At 40.8% G+C, this 20,235-nt stretch overlaps 1 protein-coding gene across 2 annotated transcripts in view; it reads left to right on the top strand.

The window, feature by feature from the left end:
• The window catches only part of MYOF (myoferlin), a 113,448-nt gene that overhangs the window by 17,266 nt on the left and 75,947 nt on the right, over window positions 1–20,235 (top strand). For both annotated transcript variants that reach the window (XM_039480977.1, XM_039480976.1), the window contains exons 4-5: window positions 16,755–16,863; window positions 18,055–18,145. In XM_039480977.1, the coding sequence (XP_039336911.1) occupies window positions 16,755–16,863; window positions 18,055–18,145 (200 nt within the window). The remainder of the gene's footprint in view (window positions 1–16,754; window positions 16,864–18,054; window positions 18,146–20,235) is intronic.

The raw sequence follows: 20,235 nt of genomic DNA, 5'->3' as shown, positions 1-20,235 counted from the left end.
CCATAGTGCCTGTTAGCCCTAGTTGTGGACCAGGACCCCATTGTGCTAGGCACTGTACAAACACAGAACATGTTTTTCATGGTTCTGAATGGCATGATAGGGCCATTAGTACAAACAATGCTAGAGGCAAAACACAGATGTGTTGTTTTTGTATGATTAAAGCTTTAATTTGTCCTTAATATCAGAACTGAAGGTGTGCAGGAGCCTGAAAACAATGTGCATAGACACACCCCATAAGAGGATGATGCTTAACTTACAGCCAGTGAAAGTATTAATTACTGTTTAGTAACCTCTCAGAGTGTACTCATTATTTTGTGGTTCATCATTTAGGGACAATCCCACTCCCTGCAGCTAATAAGAAGAAATGTTTCTTTGAGGAATGAGTTGGAAAGATATTATTCGTGCATAATTTTTTTCTTGTTTTATGTATAGAGTAAGGAATCGTGCATTTTGGGTGCAATCCTGCTCCCACTAAACTCCGTGGTAAAACTTCCACTGACTTCACTGAGGCCAGCATTTCACCCTCTATAATAATAAAAAGAGGAATCTTCATAACTATGTGATGTTTCTAGTCCTCTGCATTCATCAATACGCTACTCATATATTTCTCATCTCTAATATGCCAAATACTGCACACACCATAGATTCACTAGGGTAAGAAAATATATGGTATATGTTTTTATTTGAAGCATCTTAACGCATGTTTTCTCAGCCTATGAGGCAAATCCTATCCCTTGCACAAACTCTAAATAAATAGGCTTTGTGCAGAGGTGATCTGTAGTTATTATGTACGGGAGGTAGTGGAGAATCCAAAACCTTCCCCCCAAATGTTTGCTTCATGGCCCCTGCTGCAGCCTCAGGGCTGCGGTTGCCTCTACTGCTGCTGCATCTATGTTACATGACAGGTTTAACCAGTGAATCCATATAGCATAGATCCACTGACCATGTCTCTGCACTCTCCCTGAGCCACCCAATGCTCCCTATGCCAGGGCAGATGGGATCTCTGCAGAGCTTAATTGTACCACCTGTGCAGGCTGTCCAGTGCCTTCACATCTGCATTGCATAGTAGAACCACTCAGTTCCCATAGTGTTCAGGACCTTCTGCTGGCTACTACTTGGGCCAAAGGATTTGTTTCTAAACATGTATTTATATACATTTGAGTGAACTGTCAAAGGAAAAAACAGGGCCAAGTTTACTAATCAACCAACTGAAAACCATAACATCCTTCAAAAGCTTAAAAAAAAATCCAACAACAAAAAACACCAGAACAACTTGCCGAAAACGGGGAGCCATCTCCCCACCTCTTTCTATAAAGTGATAGAATGTTAACTAAGATCCATGCCACGATTGTTGCTCTTTCCTCTCCAGCATGGCTGACACTGTGAAGCTGTAGCAAGCTGTGTCATAGCTCTATTGATTGCTGGTATTCTGTGGGAGGAGGCATAAAGCGAACATATCTGAAACATCCCCATAATGCAGATGCCCAGCAGTGGTATCACATGTATGTAGCACACATCTTTCCCTCTTTTAATAGCAGTGCTGAGTGATACTATCAAAAGATGTCTGTGATTGACAGATCTTATTTTTATCTTGTTATTTTCAGTTCAAGTATCGAGCTCTTATGATACCGAATAATGTGTAAATTTTGCATTTAGTGGTACAGTAGTAGTTCCATTTTCACAGCGAACCTTTGTTTGCTTCTTTTTCCTCCTCTGAGTGACTCTCCTGCCTTTGGTGATACGCCATAAATCCCATCATTGAGTCAGTGGTAGGCCATTTGTTGTAATCAAATCTCATATCTTCTAGAGGTTCACCAGGGTCCAAGGGGCCCCGAATACACTGCATGCCTCTGGTCTCAAGGAAACCCCTGAAATCATGATATCTGAAGAAAGAAATTGATACAGAAAAGTCTGCCAGCCCTGCTGAGCTCTTGAGATGTATTTTGCATGGCATCACCAAAAGATGGGAGAATTCTTATCTGAACCTTTGAACAGGGTCAGCTCAATATCTGGGCTAAGATTCCAGTTGATTCTTATTTTTTCCAAACTAGATAATCTATCCTTAATCCAAAGTCATATTTGCAGACATCAGCTGTGTCCGTTTGTATTTCTCAAAAAAATGATCAAGGGCTCATCATTACAAATATTGACATTTTTGTTTATGGATAGGAGTCAGCTCACACTTATGTATTCTATGTACACATAAAAACTGAACAAAGACGACCCCCTGGGAAAGTGACATACTATATATGGAGCTACGCAAAGCATATTCATGCAAAGTAAATAGGAGGATGGTGAAATAACTATTTCACAATCACTAACTGTTTAAGGGTCATGAACTAATGCTCATTTGATGTGTGTACATTTCCCATTAATTTAAAAATAGCCACCATCATTTCCAAAGGAAAAAAGAACAAAACAGTAGGATTTAGAACAAGAGTCACTTGGGATTCACACATTCTAGTCTTTCACAGGTTCTATTCTTTTAGCACCTTTTCGTATTAAATTTTCAATATTTTATGCAAATAGGTACACTTTTTTGTAAAAATGTTCACACCCAATCAATAATATGAAACACATTCACTCCAAAGGTTACTATAAATTGCATTGTGGGCTTTCATTTTATTGTCTCTCAATGATTCCAGAGGAAATCCATTCAATTTACAAATAATGAGATTTTTTTTTAATTGCCAGGCTTGCAAGCTCAAGCCAATCTGAAAGCCACACTGTGTTCTTTCTGTCTCATGCATTATTGACTTAACTGAAATGTATTACAGGTGTAGTTAAAGTGGACGGCTTGAAGTAAAAAATCTGCAGTTGGAATATAAGCATTCTGTTGAAACATAATAATATGATGTGTGAAACATAATAATATTATTATTTATTTGTATTACAGTAGCACTTCAGAGCCCCATTCATGGACCAGGACCTCACTGTGCTAGGTGCTGTACAAACACAGAATAAAAAGATGGTCCTGCCCCAAAGAGTTACTAAGTAGTTCACTCTCTGATAGGTAAGCTGGCTCTATAACCTGAAAAAAGAGCACAGTTAAGAGGTCTTTCAAAACATAGTTACATATGTGTAGTTCTTCAGTGTTCTAAAGAAATCCAGTGCCTCACATTCAGCAGCAACAGAATAAGAGTAGTGAAATGCACGGTTTGCTTTTTTTCTTGAAATGCTCCACTAGTGTATAACTAGACCTGCCTTTTGCAGGCAGTTATTCATGCTCACTCACAGTAAGGAACTGCTGAGGTGTAGGGTTTTTTTTCCTTTGTAAGGTGTTAGTGGTATATTACTAAAATGATGGAGACTTCCTCTCCCCTGCACCCAAAAAAAGTCCCATTGACATCAGTGGAATGAGGAATTGACCCTATATGCATAAATAACAAGGGAACTATTTATAAATTCTCAGGGGGTTGGCAGCAGTGGCAAATTACACAATTCTGTTCATTCCACCCTAATTCCTGTTTCTTTTTAAAATCTCTTTGTGAATCAGGCCAAATTTTTTTTATTTGTGAATGATTTTGTTTCTCCATAAGGTGAGTAGCCAAAAGAATACATAAAATCCTCCTGGCATGTTTCTTCCAGTGCACTTCAGTCCTGAACTGCAACATTGCACAATTCCCAAAAGAGGGAGGAGACTGCAGAACAGGCTGCTTTAGGCTACCACACATGACAGTTTTGGGATATGTGCAAACACAGTACAGTGCCTAGCACTGGCATCTAGGCACTACTGTAATACAAACAAATAACCACAATGGAGAATAGGAGATCATCACATTCACTTTACCCATGAAACTTGCCATGATTTGGATTCAAGCCTCCAGAGGTGAAAGCCTATTGCACATACCCATTGTAGGCCATATCCTGTTCACTTAGCCTCAGGGGGACTTTGAAATAAATGTGACTAGTTCAAATGAGTAAGGCAAACAGGATTTGTCCCTGTGCCAATACTGTGTCTAAGGGCTCTCATTGTTATTCACTTTTTATTTTGCTGTCTGAGGGGAAGTTTTTAGGCTTAAGTTTGAGTATGGGGGAGTTTCCTCCTACAGGCCTCATTTATCTTGTGCTGGAGTGAGGTGGGGCAATAATTTATATCACCTGTTTTCAGGGTACAGCTTACTCCCTATCTGTCATTCAGCCGGCTCTGCACAAAAAGTAGAAGTGGAACCATAGGTCTCACCTATCCCGCCTTGCCATCCTTCCCTGCCCGGTCACTCACAGAGAGTGTATCAGGCACATAACCTTAGCTCTGCTCCTCCGTCCCTGGAGCAAAGATCTGGGCAGATGCTATAGAACAAGGGCACAGTCTCCTAAAAACGTATACAGTAATGCATTTACTGTAGGCCAGCATTACACAGTGCAGGAGGATCAGTCTAGTAGAATTTCCATTGCTTTTACACGCTGCCAAAACACTACTCATTGCTGTGGTATGTTTCTGCAGTTAGGCTAATGTGAACGTTATGCATAGTTTTCTATTTCCTCTGGAACCAGAATTTACTGCTACCTGCAGAAATTTTACTGTAAGAGCAGACTAATATTAAATGAATGTTCATCATGACACAAAGCATGACCCACTGGAAAAGTAATTACATTAAAAAAGCCCAAATGACACTGTTATAATGTTCACATAGATCACTCCAGGGATAGACAAAGAGAGCTTTCACGTGCCAAAGTACAGAGCTGGCTTTTCCCATATAAAAATGTCTGAGAAGAGAATACATCTGTTTTCCATTATGTTGTTAGTCTAGTCAATGTTTAAAATCTTTCATTCCACTAGGAAAATGAATCTACACAGTCTAAGGAAAATGTAATAGTTAGGATCATTGTCAGTAACTGAAGTACAAAGGATAGATTACAAAATTACAAATACCACAATCTCTACAGGAAGTTACATTGTGGTCTGGTTAAGTGAAGTGATTTTATTCCATGTGTAGGAGGGCAAGTCACTAGTTGCACACATTTTTCCAAACTGAGTAATTAGTAACCTGGCAACACAGAGGAAAATAGGCTGGGCACACCCTTCTGTTTGGTGAAGAATGTAGTCCCAAATCTACAGCAGGGAAGATTAACTGCAGCTCAGTGTTGAGACACTGTTAGATTTGTAATTATAACTGTTTAATCAATTTCTTAACCTGGCATCAAAAATATTTAGACCCTCCTCTTGCAATTGGATCTGTGTGGGTAGAATTCTGTGCCTGACAGTGGGGTGGCATGCATGTAGGAGTCTGCCTTCATAGATCTGAGGTTTGGAGCCTTACATATTAAAGTCTCTTCTGGTTTCCCCTGAAGATTTCACCTTTGTAGATGATGATGTGCATGACATTTTTCTTTTCAAATCTATGCACCTGCAAAAAGCAGTATCAAATAATTAATGAAGATTAAAATAAGTACTACTTCTGTTTGAACAAATATATTTAGCTACAACAGTATGTATTGGAAGATTGGGCTTGAAGGTCTAGGATGGACTTTACCATGAAACAGATACAGCCAGCAAGAATGTTTGGATATAAACCATTATAATATATGCAGGAGGAGCAAGGATGATGGTGACGAATCAGTGTGCTTCCACTGAAATCAGTGGTGCTACCTTCGCTTCTTTATGGGGTTATCGGGCCAGTCACATCTGTGCCATAATTAATTACTTGCTTCCCAGCCTGAAGAGATGGGACTATGGAGGGGCAGGAGATAGATTAATGGACACCTGGGCCTTATAAAAGGACTAAGAGCGAACCCTATCAGGAGTTGGAACCCCAGGTGACCAGTGAGTAGTTTGCCCTGAACCAGGGCATGTAAGGAAGAGGCTATTCCAGAGGTAAACAACATGGGAGCTGGGAAGTATATGAGGCACAGAACCCAGAAAGGGCAAGAAGCAGGGCCCAAAGAGTGGGCTGTAGGGAAGACCCAAAGGGCAAAGGGACCTTTTTGTGTGATGGGCACTTTTTAGTTTGGACTCTTGGTAACCCTGGAAGGGGTTATGTTTGTTGTGACTTGGCTAGAGGGCTAAGCCATAACTCCAGCACAAAGGTGTGTGTGGAGAGCTCAGTAGGCTCACCTTGGGGAGGGAATGCTGGCAGAGCTATGCTTGGCCAACAGGGGATGCTATGGAGCAGCTACACCTTTATGATATACCTCAGTTTACACTGGCTGAGATCTCAAGGATGCTATATAGAAAGATAACTTCATGCTACAACAGAGAGAAACATCAACTTCTTAGTGCTGTGAGTTAGGATTTCCTAATACTAGCACCAATGGATTAATTAGCTATGCCAAAAGTACAATGCTATGTTTAATGGTTACTTACCTGTAGTTTATAGATTCTACTTTTTTGAAATCGGGGAAACACTGTAGGCCTAGCACTGATGTCAAATACTCTTGAAATTGTGGATTTATCTTTTGAAATCAGCTACTGTACATGAGATCCAATTTACACCTCAAAAGCTAAATCTGATTATACAAGGAAGTGTTTATACTGCTCAAATTGTACTCCTGGAGGTTTCCTACTGTGCTGTTTGAAACTTATAGCATATTCAAATGAGTGCACCGCTATAATTTTGTTTAGTCAGGGTAGGTAGGTATGAGGAAATGAAACTTAAATTGGAAAATTTCAAAACCATCATGATTCTTGAACATGTGTCACGGGATGCAAGGGTGTGGTTGATGAGACTCATCCAGATAATATGCGAGTCCAATCTTCTTATTGGTTTTGTAAATTCTCTCTGAAGTATGTACACATTTATGCATATTGAATGATTCAGGTAACCTATCATTTAAAAAAAAATCACTGCCAGCTATATTAAACCAAACTAGCAAAAGTTATGAAACTCTTCAACAAGTAAACAAAAATAAATACTGGCAAAGCCTCTGTCTCTCCCCAGAATCAGAGTTAACTTTACCATTTGTAGACAGGCCTGTTTAAATGATTGCCCCACCTGCAGAAGTGAAACTTTGCTACTTGTTCTTTTCAACCCCAGTGATTGGTTGACATCTGTTAATATTGATGTTTATGTTTCCAGGACTATCTTAATGAGGAAAGAGCTAGCAACTATGTAAGAAAGAGAGAAGATAAATTAAATTCTTCTATAGATTTCTAGCTCCCTCAAATTAGATGGCTCCACAGCTTTGGGAATCATAGACCAAAGGGCAAATCCTCTTCTTCTATTTTTGTTTCCAACTTTGTCCAACCGTTTCAGTGATTGTTTTCAGGATAACTGATTTTCACATAGAAAAGGTGGCTTAGATCTCTTTAGAGTTCTTGTTTAGTGAAAGCAAACCTAATCTAACCATCCCCACGTGAAATACAGATTGGCCAAGTAAACTGGTGGGTGGTAATCAATTTTTCACCTCAGTGTGAAATGTCAAGTAAATATGGTCCCCATGTTGCACCAACTTGTGGGACACTGAACCCAAAGAGAAACAATTTTTGTCTTTTTCTGTGGAAAACCATCTATTACTGTCTCCTAGGCTCGGCCCACACTAATATTTGAAGCCATGATTGACAGCACTTATGATCAACAACCATTACCGAATTTTGGTAACACAAATTTTAGCATAATTTGGCCCTTTCTCCTTAGTGGCCAAAACATGGTTGAAGGGACAGATGGCAACCAGGAATACAATAGACCTCCTAGTAAAAAATATTCTGTGCATTCATTAAATATCTCATTGTAGCTTTTCCTAATCTTGCTTTACCCAGAAGTGAAAGTTAACATAGTTTACCAGAAGATGGATGCTTTAAATTTCTTACTTTGTTGTGTATGCCTAAAAGAAAGACAAGTGAAAAAGTAAGAGATTTCTGATTTACAGTAACAGTGAACCAGAAGGCACTCAGCATTTACTTGTTGAGCAGTACTGACAGGGGCGGCTCCGGGCACCAGCACCCCAAGCGCATGCCTGGGGCGGCAAGCCACGGGGGGCACTCTGCCGATTGCCGCGAGGGCGGCAGGCAGGTTGCCTTCGGCGGCATGCCTGCGGAGGGTCCGCTGGTCCCGTGGCTTCGGCGGACCTCCCGCAGGCATGCCGCCGAATCCGTGGGACTGGGGACCTCCCACAGGCAAGCCGCCAAAGGCAGCCTGCCTGCCGTGCTTGGGGCAGCAAAATACCTAGAGCCGCCCCTGAGTACTGAATGTCCATTGGTACTTACCATTAACTATGGTGATAGATATTGCCCTGCTACATGTTTCACTTTGGCCCCTCGGCTGTTGTTTAATATGTGTGCTGTTCTCTAACAGGTACAGCTAAGAATATAGCATGCTTACTCCTAAACATATAATATAGATACCTTCTTCTAGTCCCACCCTCAAGCACACTCCAAAATAGCCTGATGAAGAAACCTATTCCACTGAGATTTCAGTCCAGTTTTGCAGCCCTCTGAAGTTTAAATAGTGTAGTTCAGATAAAATCTGTATTAGTATCTGAACTTTTGGGTGTTTGTATAAGCCGACCCTCTAATTCTTTGAGGTTTGCCCATCATTTGTTGTTAAATAATACTGCAATATGAGAAATTAAATAAGAACATTAACATAATGCATGTCCCGAACATCTCTGTTTGAATTTTTATCATAGGTTAAATACCCTTATGATTACAAAACAGCAGAAATGGGTTCAAGCCAGTTTGGATCTGAATTTCAAACACCATCCTGTTCAGGATTGTGTGTAGTCAGGGATTTGGCTGGAGCACCTCTCTGCACAACAGAATCATTTTGATGTGGACAGTTTGGGCATATTTCCATTGACTTCAGAGGGCACTGGATTAGGCCAGTAGGGGAAGATTCTCTCCTTTACCAAGATCTGCTTGGCACAGGAAAGGGAGGCATGCTACTCAGAAAAATGGTACAGCTCTCCGATTCTTTACCATGTGTAGCTTCAACCCTGGTCCGGGGGCAGGTTAGAACAGCCCTAGGTTGCCCCTGTATTAGCTCCCACACCCCATCCCTGGTGTAAGGGGTATGTGAGGTATGGCTGCATTCCTGTGCCAATCTGGTAATTGTCAGCTGTCAGACAGTCTCTTGGGGACCACCGCAAACTGGTATATGGGCCATCTGCCAGTGAAGAATCCCTATGTGCAGAGACACCCTGACACACTCCTTATGCCAAGGATGGGAGGAGGAACCAAGTAAGCTAGCTTCATGCCAGCTGAAAGCTCTGCTGGGGAAATTTTCACCTGGACAGCATCTGGTTCCTTTGTACCATTGAGTGCTGCTTAGGGATCAGACTGGGGAGAGAATCTGGTCTATAAATGATATTTCATAATGTAATTTAGATGTATACACCCTGCCCATGTCATGCACCCTATCCATATTGTGGTTGTTTAACTAGAATTGCCTTTAACATCCATCAAGCAATATCATAGTACATCATCTCCTTCCCTTTAAATCCTTTCTATAATCCAAGAAAGATATTTAAAGTTGTTTGTTACATTTTAATTATAGATGAATGTAGTATGTTTTGCTACAACAAATTATTGTACCTTCGAGGCCTTTCTGAGAGTATTGTCCTGATTGCAATTGAGATTACATGCATTTTGTAGTGTTTATGGAGAATCCATTCTATGACGTGTGCTGGTCTTTTACTGTACTGAGTATAGCAGCTGGGTCGCATGAGTTCATTCCAGGTTTTGCTTTGGACTAGAGAGAGTTTAGTTAGCTACAATCAGAGCAGGAAACCATCAAATTGAGCTCCACCCTGAGTAAAGATACATAACAAACTTCACCACCTGTGGGTCTATGCTGCTGTAAATGACTCAGTTTGGGCATTTCTTCAGCCACAGAAATATTTCAGAACACTATACATGAGGTGCTAGCTGGAATCCCTGAAGTTCTGAATGTGAGTGATGACATATTAGAATTTGGCACCACATCTGAAAAGCATGACACTTGACTAGCAGCTGTTTTTGAATAAGTGCAGGAGCAGAATCTCATGTTAAACCCAGACAAATGTGAGTACAATAAACCCACATTAGAATTTTTTGGATATACATTCTCCAAAGATGGCATCTCTGAAGATTCTAAGAAAGTGAAAGACAGTCACAATGCCACTCTGCCCATGTAGCAGAGCATGTAGACATTCGTAGCTGCTAGGGCTTTCAAATTATTGTGGCAGATTCATTCTGAGATTAGTTTCAGAGTAGCAGCCGTGTTAGTCTGTATCCGCAAAAAAAACCCAGGAGTACGTGTTAGTCTGTATCCGCAAAAAAAAACCAGGAGTACTTGTGGCACCTTAAAGACTAACAAATTTATTTTAGCATGAGCTTTCGTGAGCTAAAGCTCACTTCTTCGGATGCATAGAATGGAACACACAGACAGGAGATATTTATACATACAGAGAACATGAAAAGGTGGAAGTATGCATACCAACAGGCAGAGTCTAATCAATTGAGATGAGCTATCGTTAGCAGGAGGAAAAAACAACTTTTTGAAGTGATAATTAAGATGGCCCATAGAAGGTGTGAGGAGAACTTAACATAGGGAAATAGATTCAATTGGTGTAATGACCCAACCATTCCCAGTCTTTGTTTAAACCACAGTTAATTGTATCTAGTTTGCATATTAATTCAAGTTCAGCAGTCTCTCTTTGGAGTCTGTTTTTGAAGTTTTTTTGTTGCAAAATTGCCACCTTCAAGTCTGTCACTGAGTGGTTAGAAAGGTTGAAGTGTTCTCCCACTGGTTTTTGAATGTTATGATTCCTGATGTCAGATTTGTGTCCATTTATTCTTTTGCGTAGAGACTGTCCGGTTTGGCCAATGTACATGGCAGAGGGGCATTGCTGGCACATGATGGCATATATCACGTTGGTAGATGTGCAGGTGTACAAGCCCCTGATGGTGTGTCTGATGTGATTAGGTTCTGTGATGGTGTCACTTGAATGGATATGTGGACAGAGCTGGCATCGGGCTTTATTGCAAGGATAGGTTCCTGGGTTAGTGTTTATGTTGTATGGTGTGCGGTTGCTGGTGAGTATTTGCTTCAGGTTGAGATTAGGCACTATCACACAGACTCTGAGAGCTCTAACTAGGAAAGATTACATATGAGTGTGGTCAGATGAATATCAAAATAAATTTGACGAACTAAAGAAATCCCTTACCCATGATGTAGTCCTGTCATATTTTGATTCCAGTAAGAGAATTGAACTTTTAATGGATGCTAACCCTGTTGGATTAGAAGCAGTCCTCACACAGGTTGACCAATGTGTTCAAATTTACACCATTGCTTATGGCAGAAAGGCTCTTTCACCCACAGAACAATGATACTCTGAGACAGAAAGAGAAGCTCTTGTTGTAGCATGGGGATGTTCCCATTTTCATTTATACATTTACAGATGTCATTTCATGATTCTTACTGATCACAAGTCCCTTGAACCAACCTATGATCAATAATCCCTCTTTTTGCCCATCAGCTCTCATTGAGCGGTGGATGCTCAAACTACAAGGTTATGACTACGAAGTTATCTATTGGTCTGGAAAGGATAGCCATGCAGACTACTTCTCCAGGTACCCTATTCCTGACACACTTAATCACAACACTAGCATATAGCATATAATAACTTCCTCCTCTCAGACACCATTCGCAAAGCTCTCTTGTTACAACAACTAAAGACAGCTGCAGAGTCTGACACGTCTCCAAATGATCATCACAACTATTTGAAGTGATCACTGGAAAGAACTGCATAGTTTACAGCATTTGACTGCTGAAACATAAGCTGTTCTGCGATCATTTGCCCATGTTAAAGGTGAACTTACTGTCACGGACTATGACCTCCTACTCCAAGATACAGGACTTGTTGTTCTGCATTTGTTCTGGGATCACACATTTGATTTGACTCACAAAGGTCACCAAGGACTGGTAAAAACAAAATTCCTGCTCAGAGAAAAAGTCTGGTTCCTGAGAATTGATAGCCTTCCTGAAACTCTCCTTACGTCCTACAGACTATAAACCAGGCAGGAGTTCTGGAAAACCACATTCCTCCTCTACATGTCTCTTCTGCCCACATCCCCACGGACAGAAGTTAGCATGAATTTTTGTGATCTCCCTAATGGAAAATATTTACTGGTTATTAGATACTACTATTCTCGAAATCCTGAAGTTGAAATGATCATCACTACTTCTGTTAATGCTGTTATACCCAAACTAGAGAAGATTTTGTCAGCCTATGGCATACCTGCTGTTATTAAAACTGACAATTTCAAGACTTGCAGTTTGCTCAATTTGCAGAGTATCTTGGTTTCAAACTTACTCTGCGCTGGCTGCAAGCCAATGGAGAAGATGAGAGGTTTATGTGACCGCTCAAGAAAGCACTATGAATTGCTGCAGCTGACGGATTGGATGAGAAACAGGAGTTATTTCATTTCCTCCTCGGTTTTCAAACCACTCTCCACTGTTCAACTACCATGGTGCCAGCATCTCTTTTATTCGGCAGACAACTAAGAACAAAACTGCCACAAGTTGAGAGAAGAGCAGATGATGAACCTCTACATCAGGGGTAGGCAACCTATGGCATGGGTGCCGAAGGCGGCATGCAAGCTGATTTTCAGTGGCACTGACTGGTGCCCAGGTCCTGGCCACCGGTCAGGGGGGCTCTTCATTTTAATTTAATTTTAAATAAAGCTTTTTAAACATTTTAAAAGCCTTATTTACTTTACATACAACAATAGTTTAGTTATATATTATAGACTTTCTAATGTTTCTAAAAATATTAAAATGTATTACTGGCACACGAAACCTTAAATTAGAGTAAATAAATGAAGATTTGACACACCACTTCTGAAAGGTTGCCGACCCCTGCTCTACATCAACGTGACAACAAAGCAAAGCTTGTCATGAAAAGATATGCCGACCAGCGCAGGCCAAGACCACTTCTTTCAATGTGGGAGATGTAGTTCTCGCCAGAAACTTTCAGCCGAGCAACAAACTCTCTGTGCCCTTTTATCCTGAGCTTTACAAGACCACAGTTGTCAGAGGCACGATGGTCACTGCTCAGAGAGGACAAAGTCACACAAAATGCATCTCACATCAAACCACTTTGTGGCACTCTCATATTCTCACAGTACAAGACGTTGATGATGACAACAGTTACACACTGAATCCCTTGTACTCTCTCCAAGGCAAGTGAGCAAGTTAACCCTCTGTGCTCCAGAGGTTGAAAGTCACTCAAAAAGAAGTGGCCATCAACCTCCAGTGCATTTGAAGGACTACATAACATAAGTAATGCTACATTTATGTCACGGAGGTCACAGAATCCGTGACTTCCAGAGACCTCCCTGACATTTTCTCCTTCAGCCCTATGGGTCGTCAGCAGGGGCCCTCCTCAGGGTTCTAGCCACAGGCGACAGCCTCACGGGGGGAGGAGGGGGAGCTTAGGCAAGCAGCTGGGGGTGTCCCGTTTTCTCTTTGGGAAATATGGTCACCCTGCAGCTTCCTCCACTGTGGGCAGAGGCCCCCGCCCCTCTGCAGCTTCCAGCCATTGTGGGTGGAGGGGGAACCCTGCAGCTCCCAGCCACCACAGTGGTGGGGGAAACCATGGAGCTGCAGCAGCCTTGGGTGCTAGATCCCCCCTGCTTCCCATTTTGTCACAGTTGTTTTTAGTAAAAGTCACGGACAGGTCATGGCTTTCATGAATTTTTGTTTATTGCTCGTGACCTGTCTGTGACTTTTACTGAAAACAACCATGACAAAATCTTAGCCTTAAACATAAGTGTTTTTGTCAATGTGTTGAACAATCATCAAACTTTTGACATTGCTTCATTTATTCTGTGCTGCTTGTATTTTATTCATTAGGTGGATGTATTTCAAAGTGGTGAGCTTAATAATTGTTGTTTAATTTAAAGTTTGGCGGGGGGGAGAGAAGGAGGGATGTCATGTTTATGGAGAATCCATTCCAGTATCCATGCTGGTCTTTTAGAGTACCGAGAATAGCAGCTGGGTCATGTGAGTCCATTCCAGGTTTTGATTTGAATTAGAGAGAGTTGAGTTAGCTAAAAGGGGAAGCTGCATGTTGAATTTGTGTTCTGTGAGTTACAGGTTTAAACCAGTGGTCTGTGGAATCTTACTTTACTGCATCTGTATGATTCATTCCAGAAACTCCTGATCAGTTAGGACACAACACGCTTCTCCCGAGTTCTGTTTGAAATGTGTTTGTGAAATGCAACAGCTGCTGGGAAGAGCATGGAGATACTTTAGCAACTAATAAACTGTGTTGTGAATCTCCTCTTATGCACAGCACAATTCCACAGTTCCACAGAACAATACCTCCAATTCTGCAGCTTTTATTAAAATTAGTAAATTGCTGTCTATAAAACAAATGAAGCAGGTGTTTAGTAATGTTAAACTTGGGTTGTAAAAGACGTTATTATGAACTAGGACTAGGATTTTCAGAGGAACCTAAGGCACCTCCCCCTCCAGACTTGTGAGCCCAGCCCCCAGCCAAGCCTCCGTACCTATACAGCTGTTTTTAGTGCCATAGCACCAGTCGAAATCTGTAGGCCCTGGCTCCGAGACTCTCTGCCACAGTTTTAAAATGTAGTGCAGACAAACCTGGGTGTTGAAGCTCTTGGCCCCCTTTGAAAGTCCCAGCCTGGAAGTACTGTAGGAAGTTTGCATTTTTAAGCTCTTAGGGATTGTCACAGAAAAGTGCAAATTGCAGCTCCTTTTGATTTCAAGGGTATTCAAAGGGGGCACTCAGCACCTTGCAGGAGGTGCTCGGTACCTTGCAGGATGCAGCCCTGATGTTGCATGTTCTGTTTTTCTCATAGCGTACAATACTGAGGTGTATTGTTGTATAAATTACAGTGCTCATGTCCATGACACAGACCTAGGTATGGTGCTCCTAAAGTCCATTCCCAAATCTGACATCAGTGCTGTCCTGAGGGTACAGACTGGCTGCTTGCACTGCCATGAGAGAAACCAGGATTTGGTTCCTGGGCTTGCTGTCTTGCACCCCAGGTTGGACATGACTGAGATAGCAGTAGAGGCTGCATGATCAGTCCATGGGAAGAATTAGTGTACGTCTTGTGATGTTTCCCTTCATTTAACAAGTCATTCATAGAATCATAGAATATCAGGGTTGGAAGGGGCCTCAGGAGGTCATCTAGTCCAACCCCCTGCTCAAAGCAGGACCAATCCCCAACTAAATCATCCCAGCCAGGCTTTGTCAAGCCTGACCTTAAAAACCTCTAAGGAAGGAGATATTGAGGCTGAAAGTATCCAGTTAGTCTTTCTGTAAAGAAAAACATACATAATGAATAGACTGGAACAACCTAGAATGTATATTTATATTGAATGGTTAGTACATAATGAATTCTAACACACTTTGCAAACAATAAGGCACAGAAGATGGCTAAGATATTAGATTTGCCCCTTGAATTTGGAAAGTGCTGTGGGATCCTTGGCTTCTGCCTGAAAAGCCACCAATTGCTGTCCAAAGGGACCTCAGTGTAAGTTCTCAAGTGGAGGATTTTTCTTACAATTTGGCAGTAATACTGCAGAGCTCTTTGAAAAGTGTGTTATGTTCAATGTTTGCACAGTAAATTTAGCCAGGGTTATCTCATCTGCAAAGATCGCAGTTATTCTAGGAATCTACTTCATGATTTGAGCAAACCATCACTACATACCCAGAGTATAATTTCAGTTAGGAAATGCCTCATTTTTTACATTTACAGATAAGTTGCACTATCAAGGCTTATATATCGTATTATTCATCTGTAAACACCTTATTATGTTCTTAGGATCACGTACATTAAATCTATGAACAAGACTTGATTTAGCCATAGGCTACAACAACTTCTTCCAGCATAACACAAGACTGTGAGCCCCCAGTGGTAGAATTCTGCCTGAAGAAGGGAGGTTTGCACTGGCACAAAGTATTCACAGCTTCATTCTTCTGAGGGGACTGGAGTTGGCCAGTGCAGCTCAAAAGTGGACAAAGCTGCCTTGGGTGTGGGCATGAGCTAGCAAATTTTCTGGACACTTCTCCTGACAGGGCTCGTGTTGAAGCACTGTCTAAATCTGCACTCTGCTCTCAGAGGGCCCAATCAAGGGCATTGTCTATGTCGTCAATAGGCCGGTAGATTAATTCTGTGATGCTTACAAGTAAATCAGCTATAGCCATCTGTTTCTTTATATTTCTTCTTCATATATACAAAGCTTTGATACCTAGCTGTGCTGTAGTGCTTTTCATGTGTAGATCTCAAAATGCTTTACAAGGGAAGGTATCATTATCTCCAGTTAACCAAAGGGTAGTCTGTGGCTCAGAGCGGTAAACTGATTTATCCCAGATGGATGGCTGTACACACAAGCTACACACACACATTATACTCTGCTGTACATTAAAACATTAATTAATAACATTTACAGACCTAAGAAGTGCCTATCCCTACACTGCGAAATGCATTTTCCGATAGCTGTAACCCGCATCCTCCTGTATCCTATTTCCTCCCTTCTGTTTGCAAGCCCCACTCATTGTGTTAAGTCTCAAACTGAGACTATAAACTCTTTTAGGTAAGAGGTGCCTTCAGTGAAACAAACAGCACAATTTGGGGATCAAAATAAAAAATGAACAGTTAATAGTCTACAATTAGAGAATAATTGCAATATTTTAGTTGCTTTTATTTGCTTTGAAGTCTTTATATGCTCTACTCTTTTGGACCCATTTGGTTATATAAGAGACAGCAAGCATAAACTGGCTACAGATAACAGGATACTTCTGTCTGCATAATACACAGAGTATATGCTAATGTAATATCTTTTCCACTTTTCTTTCAGATTAATTGGAAATGCATCAGTAGCACTTAAGGAACTTGTAGGCAACCAAAGTAGATCTCTTCCCTTCAAGCTTATTTCCCTGCTAAATGAAAGGGGAGAGAACACTGGCGTGAGTGATTTCCTTATCTTTGTTTTACTGATTTATTGAATTAAATGCTCTAACAAGAGGGTTTAATATGAAACAAAAACATTTCAAAATCATTTCAGTTTGCTTTATAGATAAAATTATTCGTGATTTTATACGTCAACACCATCTAAATGTTCAATACGGACAAATATATTTTAATTAAATATGTTGGTTTTCAATAATATGTATATGACCTAGAGCATATAGTTAATGAGAATCAACACAGCACTAGATGTTTAGAGAAAAAATGGCATTTACTTTCTTAATTGCTAGTTTGAGTTCCCACATGCAGGTTTTGCTGCATACCTTGTGAAAATCAGCTACTGTGATTCTGGAAAGCACTTTATAAACCTGTTTAAAAGTCCATGCCTCTTCAGAACAGTACTTAAATACTTTGACTTAAGCATGTGCTTAAAGTTAAGCCTGTGATTAATTGCTGTCCTGAACAGGGACCCTTTCCTGCATCAGAAGCATAGTACATACCTGGAAATACACATTTATGTGCTCAAAGGCAAGAGCAAGACCTTACTGCCAATTTCAGGTATCTTCTCTGAAGCAATTCAGAGTCATCTGTATTTTGTCATGTACTTTTTTGTTGACTCTTTGTTATACTCTGTTAATTTTTTAGTGTTGAAAAGTGCCACGAAGTGCTGCAGACCATGGTATAACCAGTATTGTAATGAGACTGGAAAAAGACACCATGCTCATTTATAGGGTAGAAGCGTGGCCTGAGAGTTAGGAGAGCTATATTCTGCCTCCAGCTCACATTGAACAGGTCATTTTATCTTTTTCTGCCTCATTTTTCCCATCTGTAAAATGGGGATCATACTACTCACCTGGCCTGCATGGGTATTATGAGGCTTTAATTAATTAAATGTATAGACTGCTGTTAAATCATTGGAACTCAGTATGAGAGGATTTTCTAAATGTCAAATACAGTAGCTCAATTTCTCAAATACATTTTCAGATTAATTGCAAAGAGTGTGGCCTGTAGTCTTTGTATGTGAATACTAACGTGGCAGGCGATAATGCCCATTTATTTCTTTGTTTTTCAATTTGTCATTGTAAACTGTAGTACAGATACTTGTTAGCTGTTAATGTTGACTTGTAGGACCACTTGTTTATCCTGTTTTAAGTCAATTATTACATATGTAACTATAAATTTCTACACAGGCAACGATTGATTTAGTGGTAGGATATGAGCCACCAGCTGGGCCTGCAAATCCAAATGATCCAGGAGGGACCAATGCACAAGGCACTGCAGGTATTTCATCTTTCTTCAAAATAATATATTCAGGTCATGCAAGGGAAAGATAGAATTGTTCATCAGAAAGAATGGAAAGTAACTGACAAGCAAGCATGTCTAAACTGGCTTAGGGTAAGGTAGTCAGACTGTAGATGCTTCAGAATTGAAGAACTGGAACTTTTGTTTCCTGTTAAAATATGTTCTATCTTCAGGTTTTATCTGACACTATTGTCTTCAATGGGAACCGTATTACTGAGGATAGTTTAGATCAAAAGCACTTTAAAGGCTGATGTACAATATTTCTTTTAAGAAAGAAACTTTGTTCCAACACACAGAAAAACAGCAATAAAGAAATCTGATGCTGTAGGGAAGGCCAGCAAAAACAAAGAAATGCATAGCTGGGAGAATATACTCTAAATCCTTGAATACCAAGACATATTGCCTCATCCACAGTAGATTGTTATTGGAGGACACTGCTATGTGTCATGTTAGGCCCCAGATTTGATTACCTCTCTCATTTTTATAAACTAGTAAGGAAAATTCTTTGGACTCTAACTGTTTATTAAATATATTTTAAATGAATCTCCTAGTGAGAATGTTTTTCAAAAAGCCTCCAGTGTTACAGACCATCAGGGGCGGCTCTAGGAATTTGGCCGCCCCAAGCAGCAGGGGGCGCGCTGCCGGTCGCCGGTCCCGCGGCTCCGGGGGACCTCTTGCAGACGTGCCTGCGGAGGGCGCGCTGGTCCCGCGGCTCCGGTGGAGCATCCGCAGTCATGCCTGCAGGAGGTCCGCTGGTTCCGAAGCTCTGGCGGACCTCCCGCAGGCATGACTGCGGAAGGTCCGCCGGAGCCGCCTGCCGCCCTGCCGGCAAAATGCCGCCCCAAGCGCGTGCTTGGCGCGCTGGGGTCTGGAGCCGGCCCTGCAGACCATGCAAGAAAGATGTGAAATTTGTCACTGCCTTTTTTTACAACAGCCAGTTAACTAACAATCCCAGTACCCAAGTCTGTGCTAACAGTGAGTTACGCTAGTGCACAAGCAAAGAAGTAAATAAAAAAAAACGTTAAATAGTAGACGGATATTATAAGCAGGTATAATATAATCCACTAAAAGTTATGGCAAGAGTTCCACTTTATTTGAAGGTTTATATTCACTTGCAGTCTGTCTATCAGGAGAAAGGCCTTTCTATTTTCTGTATCACCAAATATCAGTTAGATGAAATAAAGGCACTGTCAAGTTTTTTCAATACGACACATTCAGTAGTGTGGTACTTCTAAAAGCAATGGAGGCTCTCTTTTATTTAATAAAGGACTAAATGATAATAGAAGGTGGTGCTATAATGCTCTTTAGCAACTTTAAATAATTAATCTGACATGCTTTTGAGCTGTGTTTTGTTTGGCAACAAAGCAATGGGTTATACATGTGCTAATATAGATTTGATTACAGGGTTTGTTTGTTTTTTTGGTTAAATCATTTATACCAGCCATTGACACCTTGTGTGGATATTTATACTTTGCTTATCTCAAGCAGTTTTATTCAATCATTTATTATGTTTGTTTTAAATTCATCTACCTTTCTTGTTAATTTTTGTTGTGTGTCATTGCCAGATTTTATTTATATAAAGGCAGTACAAGCAGAGTCTGGCTAAGATTCACTGAAGAATATATAGTATACACCTGTACCCCGATATGACGCTGTCCTCGGGAACCAAATAACCGTACCATGCTATAGGTGAAACTGCGTTATATCAAACTGCTTTGATCCACCGGAGCGCACAGCCCTGCCCCCCCGGAGCGCTGCTTTACCGCGTTATATCTGAATTTGTGTTATATTGGGTCACATTATATTGGGGTAGAGGTGTACTTAGTATACGAAGAAAGCAACATCTATGTTATTTGTGCATGGTCATAATTACTGAGGGAGAGAATGACCTTCATTTCAAAGCCTTATGTGGGAATTCATTTGTGTGACTCTCACAGATTTTACTATAAATTATGTAGCTAAAACTGAAGGGTCAAGGGAAGTGGTCAAAGCAATTATTTAGTTAAGTTTTACCAGACACCATGTGTAAGCAGTCAGTAATAAGAGATATCCACTATAATCAGTTTGGA

The sequence above is a fragment of the Mauremys reevesii genome, linkage group 7 (assembly GCF_016161935.1).
Source record: "Mauremys reevesii isolate NIE-2019 linkage group 7, ASM1616193v1, whole genome shotgun sequence".
NCBI classification, from domain to species: Eukaryota; Metazoa; Chordata; order Testudines; family Geoemydidae; genus Mauremys; species Mauremys reevesii.
This window is presented reverse-complemented; position numbering and strand designations above follow the sequence as displayed.